At 39.2% G+C, this 24,986-nt stretch overlaps 1 protein-coding gene across 1 annotated transcript in view; it reads left to right on the top strand.

Annotated features, from left to right (window-relative positions):
• C6 (complement C6) overlaps positions 1-24,986 on the top strand; it is a 61,979-nt gene that overhangs the window by 23,311 nt on the left and 13,682 nt on the right. Inside the window, exons 7-10 of the mRNA XM_008262156.4 lie at positions 2,385-2,585; positions 9,079-9,319; positions 15,121-15,243; positions 24,351-24,517. Of these exons, the coding sequence (XP_008260378.3) occupies positions 2,385-2,585; positions 9,079-9,319; positions 15,121-15,243; positions 24,351-24,517 (732 nt within the window). The remainder of the gene's footprint in view (positions 1-2,384; positions 2,586-9,078; positions 9,320-15,120; positions 15,244-24,350; positions 24,518-24,986) is intronic.

Below are 24,986 nucleotides of genomic sequence, written 5' to 3'. Positions count from 1 at the left end.
AAAGAATGGAGTAATCTAATGATGAACAACACAAGGATCAATCAGGAAGTGTCTAGCATTGGGGGTTTTGGTAGAGGGCAACGGGAAACTAATCATGGAAAGTATGAACCTAAAGTCAGATTTCAGTCTCTAGAAAAAGTATAAAAGATTATTAAGGCAAGAAAATGATGTGGGTCTGTTATAAATGACAAGCATGGTTACCAGAACTAATGGTTACTAGAACTAATGGTTACTAGAACCAGAACTAGGTCCGAATAGGAGGATCATTTGAGATTTTTTTTTTCCAAGTTCCTGACGAAAGCAGCAGTTAGGTCCTTGACTTGAATCTGCTTATGGGGCTTAGAAAGAGACATGTAGAGTGAAGTCAGTAAGTCCATCAATTTAGTTAAAAAGTCCTTAGCCATTACCCCATCTTTGTAATCAATGTGTTAAATTCAACCAGAGTTATGTGTATGCACACTTGATATTCTGTGTTTTGTGTGAGGACTTTCAAATGAAGGACCAATTGCAATAACACTAGAATTACATCCCTTAGGGATCCTCCAACTGTTAAATTCAGACTCAACAACCATAAGGTCCCTGTCCAGTTAACACTTATATCACATACTTAGAAATTCTCCTCTCTTTCCCATGGTGCTGCTGCTTTGCTCCCAGCTGTCACCATTCAACTGCAGAGTGCAGTTTCCAACACTGGACTTCTCTTACAAATGTATCGACCTACCTAGATATCTTAATATCTCTGAAAGCCCTCAGATCCTCCCCACATCTCATTGGAAAATCATAATGCCAAGTTTTGTCTCTAACCTTACTCTGAGGGAACTAGATGCCACCATGTACCATCCATTATCCATGTCCCTCAACTCTCTTCTTCAGAAACAGAAATGGATGTCATTGTATGCTTATTGAGCCACCAGGAGGCTATCTGTCCACCAAATCCACAGATAATCAGGGTAAGCCCAGCTGGCACATGGACAATAATATGTAAAACCAGCAGGAAAATATTTTCTCCAGGCTCTTGTCAGTGTCATGTAGGAAAATGAATTTCCTTGCACCCCAATGAAAGAACCCACCTTGCTCCTTCCAAAAGTTGCCTTTTAATTTCTAACTTCCATTCACAGAACAGCATTCCATCCCGCTTTACACCCTCCCTCCTCTCCCCGACGTCTACTTAATCCACAACTTCAGTCGATTTACTCTCTGAATATCTTTGCAACCTAACCTTGGCAAAACACATGTCACAGTGACACTCCCAATTCTTCATTTATTCTGTTATTAAGAACTTACTATATGTAAAATTTTGCCATTAAACTAAATATAAATACTCCAGCAGGACATACAAGACTCAGCCCCAATTTCTGAGTCTAATTTAATTTTTTACTACTACTCACTTCTAAACTGCCCCTCTCCCCCTATGGTCAGATTTTTTCTGAGTTTTTGCCCTGGGTGCCTAGACCCTCTCTCCTTACATGTTCATCTCTTTTTATTTACAGTAATATATCTTATCTTGTATGAGAGCTAACAAAGAAAATATTTTGTAGTCCGAGTTTTTCAAAGAAATTATAAATATGGCAAAACTTTCTTTGTGAGCAGTATGTTTGTGATAACATGATTTATTTATTAAGAGTTTCATTTTGTGGGCATTTTTATTGATAACTAAAATACTGTTGAATAATATTTTACACCTGGGTTATTTTATCTTTCTTTGGTTAATAACACAAGTTATTTAATGGTTATATGGTTTATCTCTCAGTGCATTTTAATATTGAATATTATAAAACAAGAAGAGAGTTTTCCATTGCAAACAATTTTTCAGATTTTGCTTACTTATTAAAAGGGCAAAGCAACAGAAAAGATCAGGGAGAGAGACTGATCTTCCACCAGCTGATTTGCTCCCCAAATGAGGCCCAAGTTGGGTTTCAGAAACTCAATCTGTGTCCCCCAGATGGGTGGCAGGGACTCCAGTACTTGAGCCATTATCAGCAGCCTCTAGGGCATGCATTAGCAAGAAGCTGGATCAGAAGCTGAATTGGGGACTCAATTCCAGGCCTCACTACTTACTGCCCCTTGAAGTTCAGTTTAAGTGTCATTCACTTGAGGTAGATGTTCTCAAACTTGCCTTTCTGGGATTATATTTTATCGGTAGCATCTTGTTCACAGCATAACATTTACCATACTGAATTAAGTGTTTATGATCATCTCTTTCCCTAACCAACCTACAAACTCCCTGAATTGAGGAACTAACATTAGTCCCTGCTCTGTAGCAAAATGGTCTTCAAAGATTGTTGAGGGCATAAATGAATGGATGAATGATCCATGCGTTAGATGTTCATGACTAGCTCTGTGTTTCCTAAGTTATGTTTTATTTCATGTGGATTTTCCTCCAGGTAAAAACTGAAGAAGATGACTTGGAAACGGATTTCTATAAGGATTTAATTAGTCTTGAAAAGAATGAAAATCAACGAAGTTCATCACAGGGTGCAGGGCAGAGCTCTTTTTATGTCCCAATTTTTTACTCCTCCAAGAAAAGTAGAAATGTCAGACATAATTCTGCCTTCAAACAAGCCATTCAAGCCTCCTACAAAAAGGTAATTAAAAATGGTTCCCAAACTTTTTATTCTTTTTAAATCTTTTTTTTTTTTTTTTGACAGGCAGAGTTAGTGAGAGAGAAACAGAGAGAAAGGTCTTCCTTCCATTAGTTCACCCCCCAAATGGCTGCTAGGCCTGTGCGCTGCGCTGATCTGAAGCCTGGAGCCAGGTGCTTCCTCCTGGTCTCCCATGCGGGTGCAGGGCCCCAGCACTTGAGCCATCCTCCACTGCACTCCCGGGCCACAGCAGAGAGCTGGACTGGAAGAGGAGCAACCGGGACTAGAACCCAGGGTGCTGGTGCCACAGGCAGAGGATTAGCCAAGTGAGCCGCAGTGCCAGCCAAACTTTTTATTCTTTCTTGAAAATTAACGCCAATACCAGCAATCATGCAACAAGAGGAAAGTTTTGATATCTTATCTGTAGCATTTCTAACAAACATTCATAGTTTTATTTTTGTTGTATCCTATTTTTAAAAGTTAGAGAAATCATGTATATGATAGCTCCTTTTTATATTTGACTTTATGTGTTTTATTTTCATTTATCTTTGTTGTATTATTGTAGGTATGTTTCCTATATGCCATGCATAATGACTTTTTGAAATGTAATTTGCTAAATTCTAACAATTTAGCATACTCACTCATTTGATCACATTACTTCCACTTTTTTTCATACTTATTTTTTGTTGCCACTTCCTATTTCTTTGTATCTCCTATTTTTGTCACATTTATATCTATAGTCTTTTGTTCCTCTAATCATTTTTAAAGTTCGCTATACTTTATATTCTTTGTGTAATTAACAAGCCTAACTCAAGCTATATCTTTCTTTTAACACCCTAAGTAGCATGTATGGTCCCCCAAAAGATGTTTTCCTTACCTATTCCAACCTGCCATCTCCCCTCTCCTTGAGCATACATTTGCATCCCTACCCACCCCCACTAGTGTCACATGGTCCAGTTGTCCTGAGATAGTTCAAAACTGTTGTGTTCCAAGTCATCACTAAGATTGCTGTTTGCTTTTATATTATGTATGTTAGCTTGTATTTTATTTTTACTTATCTTCCCTTTTAGATTCCTCATGTAATACTGGCACTTTCCAAGTTTGTAGCTTATATAGTATGTTTGTGCTATATTTATGTACTTTATGTATTTATACATATGTAAAGTGTGTGAATGCATGTACACACGTGTGAACGCACACACACACACACATTTTTCTCAGCATCGCTTCCTTTCCTCTTTTCCTCACTTTCCTGAGATCCCTGTTCTCATTTGGTTTTCAGTTCTTTTAGTGCTTTCCTCAGCTAGGATACCTGCAAGCTATTCTTCAAATCTTTGGGTGATTGATTCTCCATATTCATATTCCCATGGATTCAACCAACCATGGACAGAATTTTAGAAAAAAATACATCTATAATGAAAATGTATAAACTTTTTTCTTGTCATTATTATCATATCAATTACTTTGCATGAGATATTACAAGCAATCTAGTGATGGTTTAATATATATAAAAAATACGTTTTCGAATAAAGTATGTGAGAGGGGGCTGGCATCAGGCTTGGCAGTTAAGATGTTGCTTAGGACAACCACATCTCACATTGGTATACCTGGTTTTGACTCCTGAGTTTACTTCAGATTCCAGCTTTCTGATCATGTAGACCCTGGGAGGCAATGGTGATAGCTCAGTTGGCTTTATGCCACCCATGTGGGAGACCAGGACTGAGTTCTTGACTTGGCTTTGCCATCTCCCCACCCAGCACTGCAGCCATCTAGGGAGTGAAGCAACAGATAAGAGCTTACTTTTTCTCTGTGCCTCTCAGAAAGAGAGAGAGAGAGAAAGAGAGAGAGAGGAAGAAGAAGGAGGAGGAGGAGGAAGAGAGGAAGGGGAGGATATATTTAGGATACATGAAAATACTCTGCCATTTTATATAAGAGACAAGAGCATCCTCAGATTTTGGTATCATGGGAGTCTTAAAAACAATTTCCCACCAATACCAAGGATGATTGTATGTCTTAAATTTCTTGCCTCTTTCCTGAGCTGTAAAGATTATATCATCTTCTCTTCTCCTGACAGTAGTCTAATTTCCATTGTTGCATAGGATAAAAAAAAATCACATCAAGGCTTATTTTTCCTAATTGCTTTCTCCTTTGATTTTTTAAAACCTTTTATTAAAGATTTATTTTGTTTGAAAGTCAGAGTTAGAGAGAGAGGCAGGGAGAAAAAGAGATCCATTGTTCACTTCCCAAATGGCCAGAGTGGGCTGTTCCAAAGGCACAATCCAGAAGCTTCTTCCAGGTCCTCCACATAGGTATAGGGGCCCAAGCACCTGGGCTATCTTCCACTACTTTCCCAGGCATATTAGCAGGGAGCTGGATCAGAAATGGAGCAACCGGGACTTGAACCAGCTCCCACATGAGATGCTAACACTTCAGGTGGCTGCCTTACCTGCTGTGCCATGGTGCTGGTCTTCCTTTGATTTAAAAAATATATATAAATATAATTTAGGATATGTCTAAAGTATTGGACTTTTCCCATTAATCTTTCTAGGAACTGAAGGAATCCTTTCAAAAAGTAAAGATACATCTTCCTCTGTTAATCTTTCCTCATCTGTTCCTTTTTCCCTTAGTATTTGCATATCAAATCTTTGGAATATGCCTTACAACTCTTAAATGATTTAGGGAATAGATTTCTATTAGAAAATTTTAGAAATTTTTTTAAAGATTTATTTATTTATTTGAAAGGCAGAGAGAGAGAAGAGACAGAGAGATATTCAACCTGCTGGTTCACATCCCAAATAGCTGCAACAGCTAGGGCTGGGCCAGGCCACAGTCAGGAGCTTCATCCATGTCTCCCATGTGGGTACAGGGACCCAAGGCCTTGGGCCATCCTCCTCTGCTTTCCCAGGCACATTAGCCAGGAGCTGGATTGGAAGTGGAACAACCAGGATTTGAATAGGCGCCCCAGGCAGTTTTACCCACAACATCATTACCCTGGCCCCACCAAGATCTTTTAAAATAGCATCTGTTCCTCCTACAACCACTACTTCTGTGTTATTTTGTATTATTATTGTAGTAGTATATCTTTTTTTTATCTTTTATTTAATGAATATAAATTTCCAAAGTATGACTCATGGGTTACAATGGCTTCCCCCGCCATACCGTCCCTCCCACCCACAACCCTCCCCTTTCCCACTCCCTCTCCCCTTCCATTCACATCAAGATTCATTTTCGATTATCTTAATATACAGAAGATCAGCTTAGTATACCTTAAGTAAGGATTTCAACAGTTTGCTCCCACACAGAAACATAAAGTGAAAAATAATATCTTTTCCCAAGAGGTAAATAGGGAGAATGAGCCCTAAATCATAGAATCAGAGAGGGAGGAAGTGAAAAAATACAGAGGCACCAACACTGGAGCCAATGGAACCAGAAACCGGAGGTTACCATGCATGGCTCCTCTTGCCTTTACAAGGATGTCCCTCATCATTTATCATTCATCCATTCAGGTATACTTATATGAGACCTTAGAGTACTTAACAGATAATTTTCCTGAGATTTCCATTTATCCTCTAAAGAAACTTAAAAGGTAGTCAGAATAGGTATTTTAACACTATTGTTCAGATGAACAAATTGAAGTTATTATCAAACATCCACTGTGTGGCAGGCACTCGACCGAAGTCCAAGGAACTGAATGACTCTCAGTGAGCTTAATTGAGAAGATGCTAGAGATGGCGTTAAACTCATTTTATCTAGCTTTTGTCTATTTATTCTTATCTCCTATGTTATTCTCAAAGATGCTTATTATGCATTCATTTATTCATCATTTCAGAAAATACAGAAAAAATAATAGTTCTGATGATAAGCAAAAAATGATAATTAAATTCATTTTGTAATATGTATTGTCACCTCAGTTTTTAATGGGCTTTGGGTAATTTGAGCCCTCCAAACTTATCAAATTATACTCATAATTACTAGGAAGTAAAAAAAAATCCATGCCTTTCCTTTAATTAAGAATTCAGAATATGTAGGGGTAGGCAAGCAATTCAGCCTTTTATTTTTTAAAACTCCCCAGTTCACTCTGATAGAGCATCCAGGACTGGAGCTAACTATGTGAAAATATAGGCAAAGACAGGAGGCAGATGGAAATGTTGAATGAGACATACCTAGCCGTATCATTACTGACACTAAGACTTGCTTCACAGAATGGGCTTAGAAATGTTTCAGACATGGTAGAGAACATTTGTGAAATCTCTATCTGTAAATAAACAGTTGTTTGATCCTTGAGTGCTCTGCCCAATGTGAAACCATCAGGACTATACATAGTGTCAGGTTGGAAGATATCAAATTGTTGTTATTCAATCATTTTTTATTTACAAGATTGCCAGCTTCATGTGGCTCAGCTTGATATCCTTACTGTTATCTTTGATTAAATCTGAAGAGAAAAAAGGAAATCTCACTCTAAATAGAAAATGCAATTGCAACCTCTTCTGAGCTTCAAGGAGTGCTAGCCATAAGTCTTCTAAAATCAATCCAAGCCCCTTCAGTAAAGCTTAATGCTTTATGTATTTAGTCAATCGTAGATGTAACTCCACACTGCTGGGCAGATAGTCTGTTTGAAAGCAAAATACGAATTTCCTCACTTAACTGGGTAAGATTCAGGGCTCTTCTGATTTATATTACAAAATAGAAACTACAAATATATGATGAAAATAAACTGAGATCTCACAAATTATTGTAATCGATTCTCTATTAGCTAGTAATCTACCATATGCGATTATTGGTCTAAGAAAGCCAGTTGCAGCATTAATGGGTAAAACACATGCAGGTATTTGTCCCAAGTTACCAAAGCTTAACTTGTATTTTTCTTGTCTTAGTTTTAAAAGCAAACTGGATACTTCAAAGCTCCCAGAATGGGCATTTCAGATACAAAGAGAGTGAGCTTTTTACCAAAATCACACAACCCTCCAGCTTTTAAAACTTAGGGTCCTATCACATAATTCTAGTATTAAACTTAAAAATAGAATATGCAGTTAGTAAAATATAAGCTCCACCAAGGTATAAAATATGTCTCCCTTGTTCATTTCTGTGTCCTCAGTACTTGAGCTGAGAAATTTATTCAATTTATTCAGGACAAGAAGATAAAAATGAAGGAAGCAGAGAAAGAAAAAGAAGGAAGATGGATGATAACTTTCTTCAATCTTTGTGATTATTTTCTGTTATGTTAGTCATTTTGTTCCATACTTACAGCATACGGGACATGCCTGTCGAGTATTTAATAGTTACAATAAAGTTAATATGCTAAAATGTGGATCTCATTCTGTTACCATCACTCAAATATTACAATTTGTCAAAATTGAGAGATCAGATAAACTACATAAAATTTAAAAAATGGGTAGTGGTTGTGGCATAGTGGGTTAAGCTACCTCCTGTGATGCTGGTATCCCTTTTGGGCACTGATGTAAGTCCTGGCTGCTCCACTTCCAATCCACCTCCCTGCTAATGCACCTGAGAAAGCAATGAAATATGGCCCAAGTGCTTGGGTCCCATGTGGGAAACTTGGAAGGAATCCAGGCTTCTGGCATCGGACTGGCCCAGCCCTGACTATTGTAGTTATTTAGGGAATGGTGGAAGATCTCTAGCTCTAGCTCTAGCTCTAGCTCTATTCTATCTCTATCTGTATCTCTTTCTTTCTGTAACTCTACCTTTAAAAAAAATAAATCTTTACAATTTAATTAAATGTAAAAAGCAGACAATTTTCATGGATGAACTCATAAATCTTAGTGGCTGCATAGAACAAGCTTAGCAATTGACATTTTAAATCATAGTACCAATCATCTAATCAAAAACTAACCTAATAATAAAACAAGGAAATAAAATCTCACATCCTTATACATAGAGGTAAAAGAAATAGCACAGAAATAATTTAAATTTCTCCTCTCAAGTAATTTAGAATTGTAGCATTTTTACAGTTGAAAAGGAGTGTGAAATGTCACTTGGTAAGCAGACCTCATCTTATCATTTGACAAGGGAAGTCTGGGGAATTAAAATGCTTTTTTCCAGTTAGTGACAATGCTGCAACTTGAATCTGAGTTGCCAAACTTCCAGCTGAAATTTTACACAATCCTTTTTCAATTATTTTGGTTAGCAGGCATTCAGAATAAAAACTCAGTAGGGATGCAGCCATAGTGGCAATCAGAGAAAAATTGACTTTTCTGATTACTGATCTCCTCTTTGTTCAAGAACATATGCTTCAGTCACATAGTTTACATTACTGAGACTCTTATCTGCTCGGCACTTTGAACATCTCAGGAAAATAAAACAGCAAAGTGAACTGAAATTATAATTCTGTGAGAACATCCAATAGAGAGTTCCAATTGTTGGAATACTATGATAGGAATGAAAATAATGACACGCTGATGATATTTAAATGTTTGATACCTCAAGCTTTCATTACCTTTAGTCAATGTTTTTTACTCTTTTCTCCTCTTCCATTTAGGATTCTAGTTTTATCAGGATCCATAAAGTGATAAAAGTCTTAAACTTCACAATGAAAGCTAAAGATTTGCAGCTTTCTGATGTCTTTCTGAAGGCACTTAACCATCTGCCTCTGGAATACAACTCAGCTCTGTACAGCCGGATATTTGACGAATTTGGGACTCACTACTTTGCCTCCGGCTCCCTGGGGGGAGTATATGACCTCCTCTACCAATTTAGCAGTGAAGAACTGAAGAACTCAGGTATATTTTCTCTGTCCCTCACTTTTTTTAACCAATATGACAGCATTCAATACATTTTTTCTCTTCCTGTCATTTTAATTATGCTAGTCAATATTCTTCTTTGACTTTATTTAGATCTTACTTCCATTTTCAAAATGATATGAAGAAATGTAAAAAATATATATACTCTAATAAATACAATTAGAAAACTAGGACCGTAAAAGATGTGAGAGGTTGATAAGCCTCTTCCTTTATGACTGGGCATCATGTTTTTCTCTAACTATCCTGATATCTGGAAGCATTATAGGCTACAGGGTAGTGGCTACCTACAAATAAAATGCATGTCAATACCTCAAGGAAGGCAAAGTTTGTCCTGGATCAAAGCTATTCTCAAGATAGCTTACTTATAGCATTTTTGCAGGAGATAGTTTTATAGAGCAATAATTTATAGCAAATCTAATACCAATCCTTTTTTAACTACAAGTCAATGAATAAGATGAAAAAGCAATTAGGAACTCAACAAGGGGCTAAGTTAATGTGATAATAAAACTAAAATTCAAAGGTAAAAAGCACTTTTATTTGAGAAAAAGTTAGAACTTTATGACTTGAAATATACAGCTGACATTTTCCTGCCTGCATATAAAATAGTGATATATAAAACCAAACATCTTGGTTTCTAAAGCAGTATCTTATATTACAAATATTACTTATTATTATAGGTTCAGCACCATTTCATAATTTTTTCAGGGTCCTGCATAAAATGACACTGGGCCCTTCTGATAACCTGTCATGTGGTTCTTGAAAACAAAGTCAGGAAACTGTATGGTAATCTGAACTAAACTCACCAGTTCTCCCAAGAAAATTAGAGTTAAACTTTTAAACCAAAGAAACCAAGGATTTATGTGAAAACACATCAGACCATCCCTGAGCCCACTTGAGTTTCAGACCCTCTGTTCTTAGATCTCATTGTGATAAACATTACTATCTATTATGGCTGCCCTGGGTCCTTCTAATTCCTTAGGGATAAGACGTCCCTCATGCAACCTCCTAAGAGAGGAAATAAGATACATACATTTCAGAAGAATTTTCTGTAAGAAGGCTTTATTTTTTTTTCACCTGATATGTTTACTAGAATCCCAAAGGTCTGCGCTGCAATGGGTTTCCGTGCTGCCTGCACCTTACACTCCATTTCAGTTAACCTTTCCATTGAAGCAATGCTCCTACAATGAATCTGATGTCGCCTACCACTGTGCATAGCCTCAATATTAATGCTAAGCAAAAATGGTCGGAGGAAATCTCTGGCCCTTGGCTTGGTTTCATCTCACCCTTCACATGAAATTATTCTGTTCACTACTGCTGTGGTCCAGTAGCATTTCCCACTTCATGAGCTTTCATCATACTTTCAAAACAAAACTTTTTTTTTTTTTTTTTGACAGGCAGAGTGGACAGTGAGAGAGAGAGACAGAGAGAAAGGTCTTCCTTTGCCGTTGGTTCACCCTCCAATGGCCGCCGCGGCCAGCGCGCTGCAGCCGGCGCACCGCGCTGATCCGATGGCAGAAGCCAGGAGCCAGGTGCTTTTCCTGGTCTCCCATGGGGTGCAGGGCCCAAGCACCTGGGCCATCCTCCACTGCACTCCCTGGCCACAGCAGAGGGCTGGCCTGAAAGAGGGGCAACCGGGACAGAATCCGGCGCCCTGACTGGGACTAGAACCCGGTGTGCCGGCGCCGCAAGGTGGAGGATTAGCCTAGTGAGCCGCGGCACCGGCTTCAAAACAAAACTTTTAAACACTTGGAAATCAGGTCACGTAAAGGGTTGTGTAAATCCTGAATCAATCATCGGGCATTTCAACAATGGAAAACCATCCCAAATGAACAGCGATGACCACGCTTTCCTAAAAGAACATTCTCACCTTTTATCTCTAAACAGAGGTGGGAGTTGACACATACATATACAAAATAAAGGCAAGAAGGAGAGGTTGAGATGTGATAGGAAACTTAAATGAATGTGAAACTAGAGTTCAGCAAAGTAAGTTCTAGTGTTCTATAGCACAGTGGGGGACTATAATTTATAATAACCTACTATATAGTTTATAACTAGAACAGATGAACTTGAAGGCTCAAGCAAACAGAAATAATAAGAAGGAAATGTGGTGACAAGTTTTTCACACCATAATAAATTTAACTTTTAATTCTATTTTTCCACAAACTTTTAAAATATCCTTGTAGCAATAGCATGTGTGTGTGTATGCTGTGTATTATTCAGTAAGAAATGTATGTTTGATACTCTCATTTTCTAAGTATTCCTATATTCAGTACCTCTGTATATGTGTGTATATATGTGAGTATTTCCCTCAGTCGCTACATTGCTGTGCAATTTTAATTGTGGTTAGGTGAAGCACACCCAAACAGAAACAAATACAGTAACACAGAATTCTCTAATGTGTATGCTTAACTTTCTGTATCCTCTCTCTAGATAAAAATATATATTCTAGATTCCTCTCTTCTCTTTCTTTTTTCCCCCTTTCTTCAAGATTTATTTACTTATTTGAAAGAATTATATAGAGAGGGGCCAGTTCTGTGGCGTCCCAGGTAAAGCCGCTGCCTGCTGTGCTGGCATCCCACATGGGTGCCGGTTCAAGTCCTGGCTGCTCCACTTCCAATCTAGCTCTTTACTATGGCCTGGGAAAGCAGAAGATGGCCCAAGTCTTTGGGTCCCTGCACCTACTTGGGAGACCCTGAAGAAGCTCCTGGCTTTGGATAGGCACAGCTCCAACCATTGTGGCCATCAGGGTAGGTGAACCAGCAGATGGAAAACTGACTGACTGACTCTCTCTCTCTCTCTCTCTGCCTCTCCTTTTCTCTCTGTGTAACTCTGAATTTCAAATAAATAAATAAATCTTTAAGAAAAAAGTTATAGAGAGAAGGAGAAACAAAAGGGATCTTCAATCTGCTTGTTCACTGCCCAAGTAGCTGCAATGTCAAAGGCTGGACCAGGCCACAGTCAGGACACAGGAGCTTCATCTGGATCTCCGAAGTTGGCAGCAAGGGCCCAAGCATGGGCCGTCTTCCTCTTCTTTTTCCAGGCAATTAGCAGGGAACTGGATCAGAAGTGGAGCAGCCAGGACACAAACTAGCAACAATATGGGGTGCTGCTCTTGTAGGCAGTGTCTTTACCCTCTACACCACAATGCCAGCCCCAAATTCTCTCCCTATTACTTCTCCCTTTACCCAACCATAAATGCTATAATGTAGGTTGTTTTTTCTATAGAATGCTTTGTTCAGTAAGAATAATACCATTGTCAATAGTTTTGAAAAAAAAAAAAGACTTGATTATTTCATGGTACTTCCTCTCCACAAAGAATAAACTGCTTTTTGCTTGCATCCCTTGATTTATTCTGTTGTTCCATGTCCCTTCAACACACAAGTTAAAACCTTAAATAAAGTTGACATTGCTTCAGTGTGCAAGGAAGAAACAATGTGGAAAGCAAAGGAAAATCATTAAACAACCGAAATATAACATGCAAGATGGTAACTTTAAAGTCCTTTTGTTGGGAAGTCATCTACTCTGCTTTGGAAATGAAGAAAATTCTCTCCACTATTTATCAGTATGATATTTTGGACTAAGATTTTGCTTTGCTCAGTCTTAACAGCTGAGGTCATTGTGGACCTGCTCACCCCTGCGCCACAGCAGAGACACACACGGGCTTGAAAGTCAGGTGCTGCAGCATCCAGTAGCTCCATAGTTAACGCAGGTTGGGGGGGAGGGGGCAGACAGCAACCAACAAGGCAGAGGTAGGGAATAAAAGGCTTGATACAGCCCTAATATTCTAATCACTGTATGTCTAATACCATAAGAGAGATCCATCCTAAGATTTAAGGTTTTACTTTTAGCCCTTAGAAAATAATATTTTATGCCTCACAGTTCAGTTAATTAGCTGATTATAAATGATAAAACAAAAGAATAGGAGTTGTGCACCATACTGCTTTAAGTTCCTTGCGTGGTCTAAAAATTTAACTGACCCATTAGTGTTAAAACAATGCTTCCAGGTGAACCATGAGCCACATTTTCTCAGCAACACTGAAACAGCCACATTTTCATAGAGTTGAAGATGCAAAGTAAATAGGAAGTAATCAAATCATGTAATTCCTACTCTAACTAGCAGTGCATCTCTTCAAATGTGTCCAACTGTGAAGGAAAACTCAGTTCATGTTCACCCAGCCTCTTTCTCAGCAATCCATGTTTCAGGTTTCCATTTCAGCATCGAATCCCATTACAGCCTAAGCTCTGGAAACACTCTTCCTCCTTAGCATAACTGGCAATCCCAAATGTCAGTATTTGGTAAAGCATTTTGCTTCATGGTGTTTAAGAGCCAACATGAACAGCTGTTTCTCTCATGTGCTTGTATTTTAACTCACTACCAGAAGATCTGGATTTTAATTTTAGAGGATCTGGATGTGAGTCGTGTGTCTTAGAATGTTAAGGAAAAGGAAACAGATTCCCCACAGAGTACTCCAGGATCAACTCACCCTGCAAATATGCTGGATCTATTTCACTGCACTGCCGTCCACTTACACATTAGGTTTTGAGGCCATTGGGAGTGTTCATGGGCATTGTAATGGGAGTGAGCCAGATGACCAACTTATCAACCAGTGATGCAGCAGCATTTGATAAAGGATAGGAACCATGAGAACTAACGGCATTCTTACTGATGGCCTGAGTCTCAGAGCAACAGGGCTTTTATGCGACTTTGAAGGATGTGGAGGGTCACTCAATGGAAGCAGCACTAGGTAACTAGGACAAAATTCATCCCAGCTCCCACACTTGAACCAGGGGGCAGTAAGGTTGTATCTCCTTTCCCTGTTGTTAACAGGGGAGACATCAAGTAGGGCTTGAGTGAAGGTGAGGAGATAAAGAGAGCGACCTGAGGGGAGGTTGAGAAGAGTCCACGGGTCATCATGTCAGAAGTCCTGAGGTTAACATTGAAGGTTTGAGAGGGAAGGGTGAAGTGAGCGGCTGAGCCAACGGGGAAGGCACAGAGAAGTATGAGGATCAATGTTGAGGGAGTGAAAGATGAACAAAAAGTTTTACATTTCAGGGGCTGTTGTGATGCAACAGGTTAAGCCGCTGCCTGTAATGCTGGCATCCCATATCAGAGTGCTGGTTCAAGTCCCAGCTGCTCTGCTTCCAATCCAGCTCCCTGCTAACACACCTGAGAAAGCAGAGAAGACAGCCCAAGTGCTTGGGCCCCTGCCACCCACGTGGGAGACTTGGATAGAGTTCCCAGATCCTGGGTTTGGCCTGGGCTACCCCAACCAATTCAGTCATTTGGAGAGGATAGAAGATCACTTTTCTCTCTCCCTGTCACTCTGCCTTTCAAATATATAAAATAAATGTTTTAAGAAAAAAAATGTTTACATTTCAGGTGATGATCAGGAAAACAAATAGAGTCAGGTGTGACCCATAAAGTAGGCCTTTCCATGGGGAACAGAACATGTTAACCTTTTGAGTACAGTGGCAGTGCCAGTGGAAGGGCAAATTTAGAGGTTCATTGTGTTGAATGGTAGCCAGAAGCCAGTAATGGGGAGAGGCCAGTGTCATCCCCATGGGACGGGCCACAGTGGCCTCATGGTTTAGCATTGAAGGACTACTGGCAGGGACCCACATACACCCCTTCAGTTCAAGATCATCACAGACCCATGCAGGACTGAATCTGAGGGGAGCTGTTTACTAGGGATGAGGAAGACAGGGGCTGACGGATAGGACCTGGAGCTCCAGAAGTGACCAGACCCTCATATTCCTTTTCTCTGTTTGTACTCCATTAGGTTTAACAGAGGAAGAAGCTAAAAATTGTGTCTCAATTGAAACAAGAAAAAGTTATTTTTTTTTACGAAAAAAAAAAGTGCATCACCAGTGCACCACTAACAAGCTGTCGGAGAAATATGAAGGTAACAGCACTTTTTCCTAGCAGTCTATCAGATGTGTCCTGAGGCTGACTGTAATTTAAGTACCACCACTGTGATGGGTGGGGGTGGGGAGGAGACTGCAAGTAAAACTATCATTAGCACTATTTAAAATGGGATATGATTAAGCTTTTCTTCATTTTATTAGGTTAATTTAATGAACAATTTACTGATATTTCCCATCTGCATAACTCAGTATTGGGCAATGTGAAGTAAATATGGGTGTAAGCCAGGCCTTCTTATTAAGAACCTTACAAAATACTAATATATAATCTACTATTAGAAATACACACTATGGGGATAGCATTGTGACAGAGGAGGTTAAGCACTGCCTGCAACACCAATATCCATGTAAGAGCACCAGTTTAAGTCTCCGCTGCTCTGCTTCTGATCTGGCTCCCTGCGATTGTGCCTGGGCTTGGGCCCCTACCTCCCATATTGGAGGCCCAGATGGAGTTTCAGGCTGCTGATTTTGGCCTGGCCCAGTCCCAGCTCAGACCCAGTTGTTGCAGCCATCTGAGAAGTGAACCAGCTTTCTCTTTTTGTGTCTTCACTGTCATTCTGCCATTCAAATAAAGGTAAACAAATCTTAAAAAAAAAAAAAAAGAAAAGAAAATACAGACTGGTAAATGTATTAGAGAGATCCACACACGTTTCAAAGAAGGCTATGGAAGTACTATGGGCAGAAGAAAACAGAACAAAAGGAAATTCCGAAATCAACACACATCAAGTTTTGTGATGAGAGTGATTTAAGGGTTTGTTCATTGATTGTGGAAGATGACTTTGGAAAAGGGAGACAGAGAGAAAGCAAATCCAGTCCAAACTACTGAGGAAAGAAAACACAGGTCAGATTTTATAGAATGATAGCATTCCTTCAGAGTTTCAGCCACTGCCTATGGGCTCACACTCACATCCTAATCCCCAAGCCAAATATCTCTTCCAAGCTCAACCCACCTACCTATCAGTAAACCTCTCTACCTGAATATCTGTAAGCACCAATAATAAACATATTCTCTCCCTCCTGCAAAAGCTTCTTATATCTGACCGCATGGTCTTCCCTCTATAGTCTAATGGGATTGTTGTGCAGATTAAGTGATGTGGCATTTATAATAAGCCTACCATAATGACAAACAGCTCCTGATTCCTTTCACCTTTTCACTCCTTTACCAGTCCCCATTTTAATGAACGGCATTACCATTAACTAAGGAAAGCAGGCCAGAAGTCTGGATATTATCTTTAATGTTGCCTTTTCTTTCACCTTCATATTCAATAAATAACCATGTGTAATCCACTCTGTTTCCTGAATACCTCTTCAGGCTGCCTCCATCGCTGCCATAGGCCTACCCTCCATTCACTGTTTCCAACCTGGATCCTCACAACAGCCTACTCAGTTTTCTTGCTTTCAGTCTTGCTCTTGCTTTCTTCCAGTCTGTTCTACACATTTCAGAGGGAGGCATGTTCTCTATGGAAAATCTTATTTGTGAAACTCTTGTGCTCTAAACCTGTCATGGGTCCACATGAGCTTAAGATTCTGCATAGCTGAACATCAGGCATTCTCTGAAACAAGTCATGCTCTGTCTTAGGACTGGGCATTACAAACAACTTCTCCCTCGGTTTCAAGTGTTCTTCTTACCTTACTCCACCAAACTGATTTCTACTCATTCTGTCCAAAATAATGGACATAGAATCACAGAAGCTCCCATAGTTAAAGCTTGTATTTTCCTGGAGAAGATAGGTAAGGAATAACTAAAAATATAATACTTAATATAAAAATGGATCATTATAAATATAGTATCAGAACATATGGATGGGCTGCACACTTTTATTAATGTTTGTGTTAGGCATAAACCAAATGAGAAGACCTAGTTTGACAATGACAAATTCATAACAAAAAAATTTTAAAAGGCCAAAAGGAAGAAAACAAGCAAAATAAATAATCCAGTCATGTATCAGAGTGGGTATAGATTTCATACCAGTTTTGTTCATGTGATAGAATTTAATAAAAGAGTTTAATAAATCAAAAGCTTCATATAAAAAGGTTAAATATAAGAATTAATTTAAACAGATTTCAAAGATAAGGTATAATAAAAAATTGAGAAATATCACCATTATGACTATAAATAAATCATAGACATTGCAAGGACAAATCTGTATGAAAATAAATTAAATAAGGAAAAATCTAAGATGATCACAACAGTCACAGAAAATTCAGACATTACAGAAGAAAATTTAATAGAACTATAATGACAAATATAATTCAATACAGGAAATTAGAGACCCAAGTAAATGAAATATAGAAACCCTATTTTGAAAAGTCCAGATTTTAGAACATGTCCTTGGAATAAAGCAGGGAATTTTTCTTGCTTAAATGTGTGTCAGGAAATATTGTTCAACTGGAGATTCCAAAATGGCAGAACAGGGAGGGAGCTTACTGCTCTAGGTTAGGGGAAGACAGTTTAAAAAAGTGCAGAGAACATTCTCAGGGGAGAGTTAGAGAGAAAACTGCAGTGGAAATTCTATAGAAGGAAGAGGGACCCCTGGATCTATATGGAGAGTGAGGACCCCAGCAGCCAAGAGCGTGAGAGAATGCCAGCTTTGGAGAGTGAGAGGAGAGCCGACTGCAGCAGCCTGTGCCACTAGTGATACAGCTTCAGGAGACGTTGGCATGGGTCTGGCCTGGAGCCCTGGGAGGACAGGATGCCTGCTAATGTAGCAAAAAAAGGGGGGCACATTTCTCTCTCCTGGTCCACACCACCATGGCACATGAGATAGGGAGGGTACCACTTTGGACATATATAAGAGCTACGCCAGCTCTTCTGCGTCCACCCAGGAACTAGCCGCGAGGAGATGAACGCCGTCTTGTCAGTAGCTGCGGCAGAGGCTGGGGTCGGCGCTCCAGGCAACGGGTGACAAGAAAGCACCACTGGGAAATGAGAAGGGTTTGCAACACACTACTCTTGTGTGCACGTTATCCAGGAATTTACCTCAGGGAAAAGTTCAGGTTCCTTATCGACTTCAAGTCTAGCTGCGAGGATTGACAGGGGGCTGGGCACCCACATGGGACTGTGAGGGACCCCCAGCCTCTAAACACATTACAGGCTCTGGGGCTCTAACCACCTAGGTGGAGTACCCACAGGCAGATGGTTCGGGGAACATTCTCTTTCTCTCTGTGGGCGAGACAGTCTAGTGGGGCAGGGCAGATCCTCTGCACCCCAGACTATGGGAACTTTGTGTGCTGAAACTGAGGGAACTCTGACTGCACGAGAGGATGCAGAGTGTAGCTGGGTTTCTGGGTGATCACTGTGAGCAGCTCCACATGCCCAGAGCTCCCTGATGACCTGGGACGAGTCACTGCCACCGGATCCATGCTCACATTTAAAATTGCACAGATCCTTTGGGTAGTTCATATGGCAGTGCAGTTGATTATTACACACACTGAAAGCTAATACCTGGGTATTGGTTACCTTGGAAGAGAGAAGGTGAGGATGTGATTATGCCAACAGAGGTGGTCAAACCCTCCCTTCTGATAAAAGAGAGCGAGCGAGTGAGCAAGTGAGTGAGTGAGTGAGATCTACCACACTCATTTTGGGTGCCACCCTGCATACTTGCCCCACCCCGGAGCACTGACCAGAGCTCCCTGGAACTGCCCAGCACATAGCTCCGGATATTCATTGAAAAAGCAGACATTCCATTAAGCCATGGAAGCATAGTCCAAAGATAAAAGCCATTAGAGGGAAAAAAATATTAAAAAAAAAGTATCTTCACAAATGCCTAAAAACAAATGGAGAAATTCAAGAAACAAGAATAAGGAAGACAACATGACTACCTCAATGGAACATAACAACACTTCAGTATTTGGATGTGAAGACGTTGAGATTGAGGAAATGCCTGAAACAAAAATCAAAAGACTGATCATAGGATTAGTCAGTAGCAATGAGCAACAAATAGACATATTAAAGAAATCTGTATGACATGAATGAAAATTTTTCCCATGAAACTGATTTAAGAGAAATCAAAACAAAATATTAGAAATGAACAATTCAATAGATAGAATTTAAAATGTGGTAGAAAGCCTGAACAACAGACTTGGTGAGGCAGAAGAATGAATATCCAAACTAGAAGATAAATCTTTGGAAATTTGTCAGACAAAAAAAAAAAAAGAAGAAGAAGAAGAAATTAGAAAAATCCAAACAGTGTTAGAGATTGATGGGATACTATCAAATGACCCAAAATACAGGTTTTAGGAGTTCTTGAAGGTGTGGAGAGAATGGGGAAAAAAGGGAATGGATTAGAAGATCTATTTAGTGAAATAATTACAGAAAACTCCCCCAATTTTGAGATAAAAGGTACATCTAAGTAGAAGAAGCATACAGAACTTCTAATCGACATGAACACATGAGATCTTCACCACCACACATTGTAGTCAAACTTTCAACAGTAAAACACAGAAAAGATTCTGAAGTGTGCATGAGAGAAATGCCAGATTACTTTCAGAGGATCTCCAATTAGACTCAGAGCTGACTTCTTATAGAAACCTTACAGGCTAGGAGAGAATGCAGAGAAATAGTACAAGCCTTAAAAGTAAAAAAACCTGTCAACTGATAATACTGTCTCCTGCAAAGCTCTCATTTATGAATTAAGGTGAAAAAAGACCTTCCATAACAAACAGTAATTGAAAGAATTGGACCCCACTCATCCAGCCTTACAAAAGATGCTTAAGGATGTGCTACACAAAGAAACACAGAAAGATGGTCATCATTATCAAAGAATGTGAAGACAGAAAATCTCCCAGTAAGAGTACAAAGGAAATCCAAATAAACAACAGGAATGCTTATGGAAAAAATTGGCAGGGGCAAGTCGTTACTTAACAAGTAACCATGAATGTGAAAGGCCTAACACTCCAGGTGAAAGTTACAGATTATCTGAATGGATTAAAAAACAAAAGACCCAGGTATCTGCTGCTTACAAGAAACACATGACACCAACAAAGATTGGATGGAAAAATTATTACATGCTAACAGAAGCCAAATAAAGCCATCCTAATATCAGACAAAATGGACTTTAACACAAAAACTGTTAAAGGAGACGAAGAAGGGGACTATGTATTGACTAAGGAATCAATTCAACAGGAAGATATGACTATTATAAATGTATATGCACCTAATTATAGGTCACCTGGCTATTTAAAAGAAGTATTAATGGATCTAAAGGGAGATGTAGATTCCAGTACAATAGAAATGGAAGACTTCCTATCTAGACAGATCAACCAGACAGAAACAGAGCTAATCGAAACTATGGACCAAATGGTCCTAACTGTTATCTGCAGATTGTTTTCATCCAACAGTTGAAAATACACATCTTCTCACCAGTGCATGGAACTTTCTCTAGGATAGCTTATAGGCTAGGCAATAAAGCAAGTCTCAGCATATTCAAAAAAATGGAAATCATACCATGCATCTTCTCTGACCACAATGAATGAAGCCAGATATCAACAACTCAAGAACCTCTAGATTGTATACAAACACATGGAGATGAACGACATGCTCCTGAATGAGCAGTGGGTCATAGAACAAACCAAGAGATCAAAAAATTTCTGGAAATGAATTAACAGAATACAACTTAGGAAAACATGGGATACAGTAAAATCAATGTTAAGAGGCAAGTTAATAGCAACTGGTGCCTACATCAAGAAATTAGAAAGGTACCAAATAAATGAGCATTCAATGCATTTCAAGGACCTAGAAAAACAACAGACCAAACACAAAATGAGTAGGAGGAAAGACATAATTTAAATTAAGGAAGAAATAAATGAAATTGAACCAAAAAAACTACAAAAGATCAGTGAAATAAAGAGATGATTTTTGGAAAAATTAAACAAAATTGACACACCTTTAGCCAAAATAACAAAAAAAGACTACTCAAATCAACAAAAACAGAGATGAAAAAGGAAATATAACAAGAGATACCACAGAAATAAAAACAATCATCAGGAATTACTACAAAATCTGTATGCCTCAAATCAAGAAACCTAGAAGAAATGGATAGATTCCTAGACACATATAAGCTACCAAAACTGAGCCATGAAGAGAGAACAAAACACCTAAATGGACCAATAACCAAGAAGGATATTGAATCAGTAATAAAGACCCTCCCAAAAAAGAAAAGCCCAGGACTGGATGGTTTCACTGCTGAATTCTGCCCTACATTTTTCTCAAGCTATTCAAAACAATTGACAATTGAAAGGGAGGGAATACTCCCAAACTACACAACAGATAAAGGATTAACAACTAGCATCTACAAAATGATCAAGAAACACCACAGAAACAAAACAAACAACCCAATAAAAAGATGGGCCAAGGACCTTAACAGACATTTTTCAAAAGAGGAAATCCAAATGGCCAACAGGCACATGAAAAAATGCTCAGGATCCCTAGCCATCAGGGAAATGCAAATCAAAACCATAATGAGGTTTCACTTCACCCCAGTTAGTATAGCTTACATACAGAAATCAACCAACAACAGATGCTGGCAAGGATGTTGGGTAAAAGGGACACTAATCCACTGTTGGTTTGGGAATGCAAACTGGTAAAGCCACTATGGAAGACAGTTTAGAGAGTCCTCAGAAACCTGAATATAGGCCCTACCACAGGACCCAGCCATCCCACTCCTTGGAATTTACCCAAATGGAATTAAAGGGGAAAAAAAAAGAGCCATTTGCACCTCAATGTTTATTGCAGCTCAATTCACAATAGCTAAGACATGGAATCAACCTAAATGTCCATCAACGGATGACTGGATAAAGAAATTATGGGATATGTACTCTATGGAACACTATACAGTAGTAAAAAAAATGAAATCCAGTCATTTGCAACAAAATGGAGGAATCTGAAAAATATCATGCTGAGTGAAATAAGCCAGTCCAAAAGGGACAAATATCATATGTTCTCCCTGATTGATGACAACTAAATGAGCACCTAAAAGGAAACCCATTGAGGTGAAATGGACACTATGAGAGACAATGACATGATCAGCCCTTGTCTAGACTGTTGAGGAACAACTATTTTATTCCTTTTAGTGTTTTGTTGTTGTTGTTGTTGCTCTGTTTGTTCTATTTAATACCACTGGTTGAACTCTGTAATCAATGCACAATTATTCTTGGGCATTTAAAATTAACAGAAAAGTGATCTCTGTTAAATATAAGAATGGGAATAAGAGAGGGAGGAGATGTACAGGTCAGCACATGCTCACTCGGACTTACCTCCAATGGTAGAGCTAGAAATGTGCCAGGGGATTTCAATTCAATCTTACCAAGGAGGCATGTACCAATGCCAGCTCACTTGGTAAATTGATAAGTATAAGTACATAACCAATCAAAAAGATAGGGTAAGTGTTGAAGAGATTTCACAAATAAGACCAGTGTAAGCAAATAATGAAGGATAGAATTAAAAGGGAGCGAATGATCCTGCGGGGGAAGCAGGACACACAGCAGACTCATAGAATGGCAAATGCCCCAAACAGCACTCCGGCCTCAGAATCAACCCTTGGGGCATTTGGATCTGGCTAAAAGGCCCATGAGAGTCTCACAAGCATGGAAAACCAAGACACAGTTGCAAAAACAACCTAAATGAATCATCCTGATGAACAAGACCCCAGCGGAAGGAATGGGCCATCAAGGAGGGAGGCACTTTTATCTGATATTGCCTTGACTAAACAAGTTCAGAGTTGGTGAACTCAAGGGGCTTCCATAGCCTAGACAGCTCATGGCAAGAGCCTCGGGTGATTGCTGATGTCATAAATAAGAGTGCCAATTGTTAAAGCAACAACGGGAGGAGTCACTGGGTACATGCTCCCCACATAGAATCTCTGTCCTTAATGTGCTTTACTATGAGAGTTAAAGACAACACTACTAGTCAAACAATACCCTATACCTTGTGCGGTTGTGTGAGTGAAGTCTGTTGAAATCTTTGCTTAGTATATACTAAGTTGATCTTCTGTATATAAGGATAATTGAAAATGAAACTCGATGAAGGGTGGGATGGGAGAGGGAGAGGGGAGGGCCGTGGGAGGGAGGGAGGTTGGAAAGGGGAGCCACAATAATACAAAAGTTGCACTTTGCAAATTCACATTTATTAAATTAAAAATCAGAAAAAAAGAAACACATGTATTAATCCAAATATGAAAATACATGCAGGTCCACTATCAGTGGCATGTGACATTAATTTTTCTCCTATATGAAAAATAACACAAAAACTTTTAAAATTATCCTCTTCTTATACCCTTCTGTATTTTTATGCACTTTACTTTGAAAGCAACCATACTACTTTCTTCACAGGAAAAGTATCTCACCTGTTCCTCCAATCATTCTAAACTATCTTATTATATAATTTACGAACAGCAGGGGCAGGCTAATCCTTGCTAGCACCTCAAAACAGATGCCAAGTTAACACCATTAACTATCACTTGTATTCCCTAGCCTCCTTTTCATTTTATTTGATTTTCACTGTAATCTCCTTTTACTCAATTTCTACACATAGTAGTGTTACCATTAATTAGTATAAATTGCTATTATATTTTCCATAAAAATTTGTTTTATTTTGTTCAACATGAAATGTCATTGCTTCTTAGAAAACATTGTGCTAGAGGTCAGCACTGTGGCATAGCAGGTAAAGGTCTCTGCCTGCAATGCCCACATCCCATATGGTCACTGGTTCATGTCTCAGCCCCTCTACTTCCAAACCAGCTCCCTCCTAATGGCCTGAGAAAGCAGCGGAGGATTGCCCAAGTGCTTGGGCCCCTGAACCCAAGTAGGAGACCTGAAAGAAGCTCATGGCTCCCCCTAGGACCAACTCTGATTGTTGCAGCCACCTGCTTAGTGAACCAGTGGATGGAAGATGAATCTCTCTCTCTCTCTCACTCTCTCACTCTCTCTCTCATTCCTATAGGAATGAGGAGTGCTCTTGCTTTTCACTTAGCTTGATTACTCGAAGAACTACAAAACTGTAGCATCTACTTCTTCTGGTGCAAATAGGCTTTTCTTAAAATATGAATTTGCAACAAAATTAAATGGGCAATCTTCTTAAAACACTTTGCAGGTTCATTTTTGAAGGGAGCAGAGAAATCCATATCCCTGGTTCGCGGTGGGAGGAGTGAGTACGCAGCAGCTTTGGCGTGGGAGAAAGGGAACTCTGGTCCTGAGCAGAAGGTATTTTCTGAGTGGTTAGAATCAGTGAAGGATAATCCAACTGTGGTTGACTTTGAGGTAAGATTAAAAAGCATGATGGGTAAAAGAGCTAAACTAATTCTCTAGCAGCCCAAATTACACAACTCCAATTTTTTCCTCAGATGTTAAAGAAACTGCCTTTCTTCAGTATGCATGCATACTGTACCTTTATTTAAATACCAAATTGCACATCTAGTGCTCCTGCTCTTCAAACAAGAATTCTGTAGCACAATATTTAGAATTCCTAGCATGCATCAAATTTAGTGAATCCAAATGCTCCTATCTGCCCTTACTAGTACTCTTTATCTCCATGGCTGTACAAGCAATGTGGTTTCTGGGTTTTCCTTGCAACTCTATTAGATGAGCACTCCTAAATCTTCACTGACAGTTCTGTGGGATAAATGGGATTTTAGATACATTTACTTCCTGTTCTTGTCACCACTGGTTCAGTTTGCCAGTTTTGAATTTTGTAATTACATAGAATGGCGATTTTTGTTATTTATGGAAC

This window comes from Oryctolagus cuniculus, chromosome 14 (assembly GCF_964237555.1).
Source record: "Oryctolagus cuniculus chromosome 14, mOryCun1.1, whole genome shotgun sequence".
Lineage (NCBI taxonomy): Eukaryota > Metazoa > Chordata > Mammalia > Lagomorpha > Leporidae > Oryctolagus > Oryctolagus cuniculus.
This window is presented reverse-complemented; position numbering and strand designations above follow the sequence as displayed.